Consider the following 10,249-nt stretch of genomic DNA (forward strand, 5'->3'; position numbering starts at 1 on the left):
GGCGTCCCGGCCATCCCTGCCTGTCCCCCCCGGCTCCGGCTGTCCCCGGCTCTGGCCGCGTGTCCTGGCGCGGGCTCCGCGTGTCCTCCCCTGGCCCTGCCACCCCGGCGAGGCCCCTCGGTTGGCAGCGACCCTTGTCCCCGGCCGGGGCTTGGCCGCGGGTGCCACGTTGTCACGTGGGGGCAGTGGCACCGCCGGGGCCACCGGAGCGGGGACGGGAGCGGCGGCCGGAGCGATGGACGCGGGGATGGACACGCGGACGGACAGGTGGGCAGGGCGGGGACGGCGCTCGGGGCACCCCCGGACCTTCACCCCGCACCCACAGGGGCAGGGGACACCGCGGGGGGGCAGGGGGGGACACCGAGGTGACACGGCCAGAGGGTGTCCCTGTCCCCGCATCCTGAGCCCCGTCACCCATTTCCCGGTGTCCCAGTCCCAGGGGACCCAGCTCCTACTGACCCAGCTCCAGGCATCCTGTCCCAAGGGTCCCTTTTCCCAGTGTCCCTATCCCGAAGGTCCCAGCTCCTACTGACTCATCTCCAGGCATCCTGTCCCAAGAATCCCAGTCCCAAGGGTCCCTTTTCCCAGTGTCCTATCCCAAGGGTCCCAGTCCCAGGTAACTCAGTTCCTACTGACCCAGCTCCAGGCATCCTGTCCCAAGAATCCCAGTCCCAAGGGTCCCTTTTCCCAGTGTCCCGATCCCAAATGTTCCAGTCCCAAGTGACCCAGTTCCTACTGACCCAGCTCCAGGCATCCTGTCCCAGGATTCCCAGTCCCAGCGACCAGTTCCCAGTGTCCCGACCCCAGGCATCCCTGCCCCAAGAACCCCAGCCCCAGGTGTCCCTCTGTCCGGCGTCCCTATCCCAGACGTCCCAGTCCCAAACGTTCCCGTCCCACGTGTCTTTTTTGGGGTGCACGGTGGGTGCAGGTTTGGCGGGACGGTGGGTGCAGGTTTGGCGGGACGGTGGGTGCAGGGAGTTTGTTGGGGGGTGTATGGTGGGTGCAGGTTTGGGGGAGGGTGGGGGCAGGTTTGGGGTACAGTGGGTGCATGGTGGGTGTAGGGTTTTTTTGGAGGGGTGCACGTTTGGGTCTATGGTGGGTGCAGGTTTGGGGGCGCAGTGGGTGCATGGTGGGCGTAGGGTGTTTTGGGGGGTGCAGGTTTGTGGGTGCAGTGGGTGCAGGGTGGTTTTGCGGGGTGCAGGTTTGGAGGGATGGTGGGTGCAGGTTTGGGGGCACAGTGGGTGCATGGGGGATGCAGAGCGGTTTTGGGGGGTGCAGGTTTGGGGGCACAGAGGGTGCGGTGGGAGCAGGGTGGTCTGGGTGGGTGCAGGTTTGGTGGGATGGTGGGTGCAAGGTGGGTGCAGGGAGTTTGTTGGGGGGTGTATGGTGGGTGCAGGTTTGGGGGGGAGGGTGGGGGTAGGTTTGGGGTACAGTGGGTGTAGTTTGGGGGATGACGGGTGCAGGTTTAGGGGTACAGGGGGTGCATGGGGGGTGTAGGAGTTTTTTGGAGGGGTGCACGTTTGGGTCTATGATGGGGGCAGGTTTGGGGGCACAGTGGGTGCATGGTGGGCGTAGGGTGTTTTGGGGGGTGCAGGTTTGTGGGTGCAGTGGGTGCAGGGTGGTTTTGGGGGGTGCAGGTTTGGAGGGATGGTGGGTGCAGGTTTGGGGGCACAGTGGGTGCATGGGGGATGCAGAGTGGTTTTAGGGGGTGCAGATTTGTAGGCACAGCGGGTGCAGTGGGTGCAGGGTGGTTTTGGGCAGTGCAGGTTTGGGGGCACAGCGGGTGCAGTGGGAGCAGGGTGGTTTTGGGGGGTGCAGGTTTGGGGGCACAGAGGGTGCAGTGGGAGCAGGGTGGTCTGGGTGGGTGCAGGTTTGGCGGGATGGTGGGTGCAAGGTGGGTGCAGGGAGTTTGTTGGGGGGTGTATGGTGGGTGCAGGTTTGGGGGGGAGGGTGGGGGTAGGTTTGGGGTACAGTGGGTGTAGTTTGGGGGATGACGGGTGCAGGTTTAGGGGTACAGGGGGTGCATGGGGGGTGTAGGGGTTTTTTGGGGCCGTGCAGCTTTGGGGGTACAGTGGGTGTATGTTTGGGTGCACAATGGGTGCAGGTTTAGGGGTACAGTCGGTGCATGGTGGGTGTAGGAGTTTTTTGGAGGGGTGCACGTTTGGGTCTATGATGGGGGCAGGTTTGGGGGCACAGTGGGTGCATGGTGGGCGTAGGATGTTTTGGGGGGTGCAGGTTTGTGGGTGCAGTGGGTGCAGGGTGTTTCGGGGGGGTGTAGGTTTGGAGGGATGGTGGGTGCAGATTTGGGGGCACAGTGGGTGCAGTGGGCGCAGGGTGGTTTGGGGAGTGCAGGTTTGGAGGGATGGTGGGTGCAGATTTGGGGGCACAGTGGGTGCAGTGGGCGCAGGGTGGGTTTGGGGGGGCTGTGCCGGTTCCCCCTCTCCCGTCCCGTGCCGCAGCCCCCGCAGGTGGCTGGGAGCCCCCCTGGAGCAGTTGCCCACCCCGGCGCTGATCCTGGACCAGGCGAAGGTGCGCGGGAACGCCGAGCGGATGCGGGAGCGGTGCCGGGCCCTGGGGCTGCGCCTGCGGCCCCACGTCAAGACACACAAAACGCTGTGAGTGCGGCCCCACGGTCCGCCCGGCAACCCCCGGCAACCCCAGCACCCTCCCCGGTACCCCCCAGTGTCTCCTCAGCACCTCCCCAGTGTCCCTCCAGCACCCTCCCAGTATTCCCCCGTCCTTCCCTTTAGCACCCGACTTCCTCCCCAGTATCCTTCCAGCTTCTTCCCAATATCCCTCCCAGCACCTCCTCATCCTCTCCCTCAGCACCCCTCAACTTCCCCTTCATCCTCTTCCCCAGCATCCCCCCACAGCATCCATCCCATCCTCCCCTCCAGTATCACCCCCCCATCCTCCCAGTATCCTCCCACCCTCCCCCTTAGCACTCAACTTCCCCCCAGTAACCCTCCAGCACCCTCCCGGAGTCCCTCCCAGCACCTCTACATCCTCTCCCTCAGCACCCCCAACCTTTCCCCCAAATATCACCCATCTGCCTTTCCAGTATCCCCTCACCATCCTCCCAGTGTCCCCCCATTCTCCCCTTTAGCACCCTTCAATTCACCCCAGCATTCTCCCAGTATCCCCCCAACACCCTCATCCTCCCTCTCAGTACCCCTCCTTTATTTCTCCACCATCCTCCCAGTATCCCCCCCGTCTCTCTCAGCACCCCTCAACTTCCCAGTATCACCCCACCATCCTCCCAGTGCCCCTTCCAGTGTCCCCCCCAGCACACCCTCATCCTCCCCCAGCACTCCCACCTTCCCCCAGTATGTCCCCATCCTGTCCCCAGTATCCTCCCAGCATCCCTCGTGCTCCCCTTCAACACCCCTCAACTTCTCCCCCAGCATCCCTCCACCATCCTCCCAGTATCCCTCCTGGCACCTCCTCAGCACCCTTACCTTCCCTCCATTCTCCCCATATCCTGCCCTACCTTCCCTCCCAGTATCCCCCCAGTATCCCTTATCCTCCCCCAGTATCCCCCCAGCTTCCTCCAGTATCCCCCATCTCCCCCACCATCCCTCCTGTTCTCCCCCCACCTTCCCCCACAGCTTCCCCTCATATCCCCCTGTATCCCCCAGTATCCCTCATCCTCCCTCCACCTGCCCCCCCAGTATCCCCCACCTTCCTCCATATCCCCCTGTATCCCCCCAGTATCCCCCATCCTCCCTCCAGCTTCCCCCCCAGTATCCCACACCTTCCCCCATATCCCCCCAGTATCCCTCATCCTCCCTCCAGCTTCCCCCCCAGTATCTCCCACCTTCCCCTGGGTCCCCCCTGGATCCCCCCAGCATCCTTCATCCTCCTCCCACCTTCCCCCAGTATCCCCCATCCTCCCTTCACCTTCCCCCCAGTATCTCCCACCTTCCCCTGGATCTCCCTTGAATCCCCCCTGGATCCCCCCAGTATCCCCCATCCTCCCTCCACCTTCTCCCCCAGCATCTCCCACCTTCCCCCATATCCCCCTGGATCCCCCCAGTATCCCCCATCCTCCCACCTTCCCCCCCAGTGTCCCCCACCTTCCCCTGTATCCCCCCAGCATCCCCCATTCTCCCTCCACCTGCCCCCCCAGTATCCCCCATCCTCTCCCCCCTAGTATCCCCCCGGTTTCTCCCATCCTCCTTCCCTCCTCCCCCACTTTCCCCCCGGTATCCCCCATTTCCCCCCTCCCCACACCCCGACCCCTCTCCCCCCGTTCCAGGGAAGGGGCAGCGCTGGCCACGGGCGGGACTCGCCGCGGGATCGCGGTGTCCACGCTGGCCGAGGGGCGTTTCTTCGCCGCCGGGGGCTTCGACGACATCCTGTACGCCTTCCCGGCGCAGGAGTGGCACCTGCCGGAATGTGCCGCCCTGGCCCGGCAGCTCCAGGCCTTCCAGCTGCTCGTGGACAGCCCCCGGGGCCTGGAGCTCCTGCGCCAGAACCCCCTTCCCGGCGGGAAGCGCTGGCTCGTGTGGCTCAAGCTGGACTGCGGGAACGGCAGGGGTAGGTGACCCCCCACACCCCACCCTTTGGGGGGGCGGGGATGGGGCACCCCGGCCTCTGCCGGAGGGGTGTTCATCATCCAGGATGGCCCTCGGGGTGGGATGTGCTGGGTGCCCGCCAGAACCACCGTCCCAGTGGGGATGGGGCGGCTGAGAACCTCCCAGAATCACTCCTTGGGGATGAGCCATGAGGAGAGCTCCCTGTGTCCCTCAAGCCCCCACATCCACCATCTCCACGAGGATGAGGCATTTAAGACCCCCCAGAAGCCATTCCATAGGGATGACCCATGAGGAGAGCTCCCCCTGGCCCTCAAGCCCCCACATCCACCATCTCCACGAGGATGAGGCATTTAAGACCCCCCAAAATCACTCCTCAGGGATGATCCACCAGGAGAGCTCCCCCTGGCCCTCAAGCCCCCACATCCACCATCTCCACGAGGATGAGGCATTTAAGACCCCCCAAAATCACTCCTTAGGGATGATCCACTAGGAGAGCTCCCCATGTCCCTCAAGCCCCAAGATCCACCATCTCCATGAGGATGAGGCATTTAAGATCCCCCAAAAGTCATTCCTTAGGGATGATCCACCAGGAGAGCTCCCCGTGTCCCTCAAGCCCTCACATCCACCATCTCCATGAGGGTGGGGGATCTAAGCCCACCCCCAATGTCATTAATCAAGGACCCTCCAAGCCCTCCTTCTCAATCAGGATGGGGCATTTAAGACCTCCCAAAAATCATTTTTTAAGGATACTCCATGAGGAGAGGTCTCCGTGTCCCCTTAAGATCCCAGATCCACCATCTCAACAAGGATGGGGCATTTGAGACCCCAAAAAAAAAGCCAGTCTTCAAAGATGCTCCACAGGGAGGGATCCCTAAGTCTCTCCAAGCCCCCCAGACCTACCATCTCAAACAGGCTGAGGCATTTGGGACCCCCCAAAAGTCATTCTTTGAGGATCCTTCTTAGGGAAGGATGTCCCTTATCCCTCCAAGCCCCCAGATCCACCATTTCAACTGCAAAGGAGCACCTGAGACCCCCTAAAAAAAGCCATTCTTCAAGGATGCTCCTTGGGGAAGGATGTCCCTTGTCCCTCCAAGCCCCGGATCCATCTCAGCCAGGATGGAGCATCCAAGACCCCCCAAAAATCATTCCTCAAGGCTGCTCCTTGGGGAATGAGGTCCTGCATCCCCCCGAGCCCCCAGATCCACCATCCCAGCCAGGATGGGGCAGCTGAGACCACCCCCAACGTCCTTAATCAAAGATGCTCCGTGCCCCAAGTCCCTCCGAGCCCTCAGGTCCGTCTCAGCCAGGAGGGGACATTTAAGACCCCCACCCAAAAATCATTCTTCGAGGATGCTCCATGGGGAAGGATGTCCCAGGTCCCTCAAGCCCTCAGATCCACCATCTCAACCAGGACGGGGCACCTGAGCCCCTCCAGGGTCATTTTTCCAGGCATTCCAAGGGGCAGAGGTCGCCCAAACCCCTTTAATCCCCCCCCACACCCCCATTCCCACCCTTCCCACCGCCGGGATGCTCCGTGGTGTGGGGGGGTGATATCCCACCGATCCCCACCATCTCCCCCAAACCCCCTCCCACCTCCGTGTCCCCCCCTCCCCCGGCACAGCGGGAATCCGCCCCACGGATCCCGAGGCTCTGGAGCTGGCACGGGCCATCGCCCGGGGGTGCCCGGAGGTGGTGACACTGGCGGGGGTCTACGCCCACTGCGGGAACACCTACGGCTGCGGGGACATCCCGGCCGTGCAGGACGTCGCCAGGGACACCACCAAGGCCGTGCTGGCCTTTGTCACCAGGTCAGTCCCCGCGCCCGGGAGGGGCCGGGTCGGATCGCGGCGTTTTGGGGAGAGCGAGGGACGAGCTGGGGGGTGGCACGTCCTCGTCCCCGTCCCCCCTCCCCTCCAAAATCCCGGTGTTGGGTTGTAAATGTAAACGACCCCCATAAAAGCCCCTCAAAGCCCCCCCCGGAGGGCACAGGGAGGATGTTGGCGGCTCAGGCACCTTTGATGTCACCTTTGATGTGACCTGTGGCATTGTCCCCTCCCGCCTCCTCGCCGCCCTTTTATCCCAGCGGGGTTTCGCATCCTGGAGGGAATTGCTGCCGGATGGTTCCCGCTGGGAGGGGGAGAGGGGAAACAGGGACCCCCCCCCTATCCCCCCACGAACAGGGGTGTTCCCATCGGGGGGCACGTCCTGGGGGTCCCCAGCCCAGTCCTGCCCGTGGTGGCACCGATTTAGGGGAGGGAAACTGAGGCCACCTCCTCCAAATTCCCCCTTTTTCCCAAAGCTGGGAGCTGCTCTGGCACAGCTGGGAACATCTGCAAGGGATCCCAGGCAGGATCTGGGATCTGGGGCTGGTCCCAAGCACAGCTGGTGGGTGCTCTGCCACATCTGGGGGTCCAGGAACAGCTGGGAGGGGTCCCAGGCATGGCTGGGAGTGCTTTGGCACAGCTGGGAACATCTGGGAAGTGTCCCAGGTGTGTCTGGGGATGCCCTGGCATAGTCTGAGGGGGCACTGGAGCACATCTGGGGGCTCCTGTTCACATCTGGGGGTGTCCTGGCCCATCCGAGGGGATTCCTGGCACACCTGGGGATGCTTGGGCACATCAGGGGGCGGTCCCAGGCGCATCAGAAGGGATGTTCTGGCACATCTGGGTGGCATTTGGGCACATCTGACTGACTCCCCAGTACATCTTGGGACCTTCCTAACATACTGGGGGAAGGAGGGGGGCTCTTCCACATCTGGATGGTTCCCTTGAGTGTCTGGGAGGGGCTCCCTGGCACATCTGGGGGCTCCCTGAGGCATCACCACCCCTGGTCCTGCTCCTGTGGCACCCAAACTCGAAGGAGCCACCCCTGGTCTCGTTCCCCGCCGTGCCCAGGGGTGAAGGACCCACCTCTGGCCCCTCTCCCCGAGCACTCAGAGGGTCCCCCCAATGTGCCCCCAGGCTGCGGCAGGAGGGGATCCCGTGTCCCGAGGCCACCATCGGCTCCACCCCGTCCTGCAGCCACCCGGTGCCGGAGATGTCGCAGCTCACCGAGGTGCACCCGGGCAATTACCTGTTCTATGGTGAGTGGGACGGGACCCCCCGGCCGCGCGGGACCCCCGGCGGTGGGATACACCCCGAGCTCATCCAGGCGCTTTCTTCTCCCCCTCCCCAGACCTGCAGCAGACCCAGCTGGGCTCGTGCCGGCCGGAGGAGGTGGCGATCCGTGTCCTCACCAGGGTGGTCGGGCACTACCCCCACCGCCGGCAGCTGCTGGTGGACTGTGGGTGGGCGGCCCTGAGCCTGCACGGCCGCGACCGGGGACCCCCGGGCTGCGCCGCCATCGAGGGGCACCCCCAGCTCAGGTGACCCCCGCGGGGCGTGGGGGGGGACACGCGGGTGGGGATGTGATGGGGAGGTGACACCGTGTCCCCCCAGGCTGGTGGGGCTGACCCAGGAGCACGGGCAGGTGGAGGCCGTGGATGGGGAGCTGGATTTCCAGCGGTTCCCGGTGGGAAGCACCTTGGCTCTCATCCCGTACCACGTGAGTGTCCGGCCCTGCCGTGTCCCCCCGTGTCCCCCCGTGTCCCCCCCGTGCCAGGCTGAGTGTTCCCCCCCCAGGCCTGTGCCACGGCTGCCATGCACCCCGTGTACTTCGTCCACGCCGGGGGGAAGGTGGTGGAGCTCTGGCACCCCACCCGTGGGTGGTGAGAGACGAGAGGGACCAGGGGGATGTGCCCACACCGAGACCCTGCACCCACATGGAGACCCTGCACCCACATGGAGACCCTGCACCCAGGAGACCCCACACCCATGAGACCCTGTTCCTTCACCAAAACCTGGCACCCATGAGACCCTGCACCCACACCAAGACCCCCACCCTCACTGAGACCCCACATCATGAGACCCCACACCCACACCAAGACCCTGCACCCACACCAAGACCCCCCACCTCACTGAGATCCCCCATATCATGAGACCCCACACCCACACCAAGACCCTGCACCCACACCAAGACCCTTCACCCACACTGACACCCTCATCTAGACTCTGCACCCACATCAAGACCCCTCACCCTCACTGAGACCCCACACCATGAGACCCCACACCCATGAGGCCCTGCACCCCCACTAGGACCCCACACCCACAGTGAGACCCTTAACCCACACCAAGCCCCGCCACCATGAGAACCTGTGCCCTCACCAAGATCCCACACCCACACCGTGACCCCACACCCACGATGAGACCCCGCACCCTCCCCAAGCCCCCTCATCCGTGAGATCCTGTGCCCACACTGACGCTCTGCACCCTCAGAGCCAAGATCAGGCACCCAGGAGACCCCACACCCAGGAGACCCCACACCCACACCAAGACCCTGCACCCTCACAGAGACCCCGCACCCATAATGAGACCCCACACCCGTGAGACCCCTCATCGAGACCCCGCACCCACACCAAGCCCCTGTGCCCACGGCAGCGTCCTGCACCCTCCACACCGGGGGGCTGCACCCACGGCAGGGGCCATGCCAGGGTCCCACCCGCAGACCCTGCACCCACCCCAAGGCTGTGCACCCACGCTGGGGTCCCGCACCCGTGTCAGGGTCCTGCACCCACAGCAAAACCCTGCACCCACGCCAAGGTGGGATGCTGCACCCACTCCACGACCCCGCACTCACCCCAAGACCCCCCACCCGTGCCAGGACGCTGCACCCAGCTGAGACCCTGTGCCCACCCCAGGGCGCTGTGGCCCCACCAGAGGTCAATAAAGCTTCTTCTCCCGCTTTCAGAGACTATTTTTCACCGGGGGCAGGGCCGTGGGGAGGCGACGGGGGCTCCCAGTCCCAGTTCGGGCCAGTCCCGCTGGGAGCGCCCCGGGCGGGACTCGAACCCGCGTTCCCAGGAGCCGCGGGGGGCGGGGCTTGGAGATTAGTCCCGCCCCGCCTGCAACGCTCAGCCAATGGCGGAGCGCCCCGCCCCGCCCTGCCCGGGGGAGCCACGCCCAGCTGAGACCGGCCCGGGCGGGACGGGACGAGAGGGGCCGGACCGGCAGCGAACGGGACCGGACCGGGACCCAGCGGGAGCGAACGGGGCCGAGCGGGGCTGGACGGGGCCGGACCGGGACCGGGACCGAGCGGGGCTGAACTGCGACCAAGCAGGACCGAACCGGGACCGCACCGGGACCGAGCGGGAGCTGAACGGGACCGGACCGGACGGGACCGAACCAGGACCGAGCGGAGCCGAACTGAGACCGAGAGCGGCTGAACTGAGACCGAACGGGCCCGAACCGGGGTCGAACGGGGCCGGACGGGGCCGAACCGAGCGGCGCCGGAGCGGTTCGGGCGGCGGGGAGCGGTCCGGCCCCGCTCGGCTCGGTCCGGCCGGAGCGGGGGGTCCCGGGCCGGGGCCGGGGTCGGCGATGCGGCGGCTCCTGGCGCCGCTGCTGCTGCTGCTGCTGAGCCCGGTGCGGGACCGGGACGGGACCGGGGCCGGGATGGGCACTGGGACCGGGACTGGAACGGGAACGGGTTGGGACGGGCCGGGAACGGGATGGGCCGGGCCGGGCGGGGTGTTCCCGCTGCCCCCGGGCCCCGCCGGCCGCCCCCGGCCCGGGACGCTCCGGGTCATTTCACTCCCTGGCTTTTGTTGTTCTCTTGGCTTTGGTTCGGTTCACTTTGGGTCAGTTCTGTTCAGTTCCTTTTCTTTCCTTTTATCC

At 65.3% G+C, this 10,249-nt stretch overlaps 1 protein-coding gene across 1 annotated transcript; it reads left to right on the forward strand.

The window, feature by feature from the left end:
- The first annotated feature begins 6 nt into the window (after window positions 1–6).
- LOC113982289 (D-threo-3-hydroxyaspartate dehydratase-like) lies at window positions 7–9,317 on the forward strand. Its single transcript, XM_027710352.2, has 8 exons — window positions 7–267; window positions 2,460–2,615; window positions 4,259–4,539; window positions 6,160–6,346; window positions 7,499–7,620; window positions 7,713–7,902; window positions 7,976–8,081; window positions 8,159–9,317. Exons 1-8 carry the CDS (start codon window positions 236–238, stop codon window positions 8,246–8,248), a joined length of 1,164 nt encoding a protein of 387 aa, XP_027566153.1. The 5' UTR covers window positions 7–235; the 3' UTR covers window positions 8,249–9,317.
- Window positions 9,318–10,249: the final 932 nt, after the last annotated feature.

This window comes from Pipra filicauda, unplaced genomic scaffold (assembly GCF_003945595.2).
Source record: "Pipra filicauda isolate LSUMZ 115617 unplaced genomic scaffold, ASM394559v2 scaffold976_size53845_pilon, whole genome shotgun sequence".
Taxonomy (NCBI): domain Eukaryota; kingdom Metazoa; phylum Chordata; class Aves; order Passeriformes; family Pipridae; genus Pipra; species Pipra filicauda.

What these genes read in the sequence shown, in the direction of transcription:
- LOC113982289 (XM_027710352.2), top strand. Translation starts at nt 236, where the DNA reads ATGGACGCGGGGATGGACACGCGGACGGACAG. An exon ending in GGACTGCGGGAACGGCAGGG is followed by an intron (nt 4,540 to 6,159) that starts GTAGGTGACCCC and finishes CCCCCGGCACAG; the next exon opens with CGGGAATCCGCCCCACGGAT. An exon ending in GGGCAATTACCTGTTCTATG is followed by an intron (nt 7,621 to 7,712) that starts GTGAGTGGGACG and finishes CCCCCTCCCCAG; the next exon opens with ACCTGCAGCAGACCCAGCTG.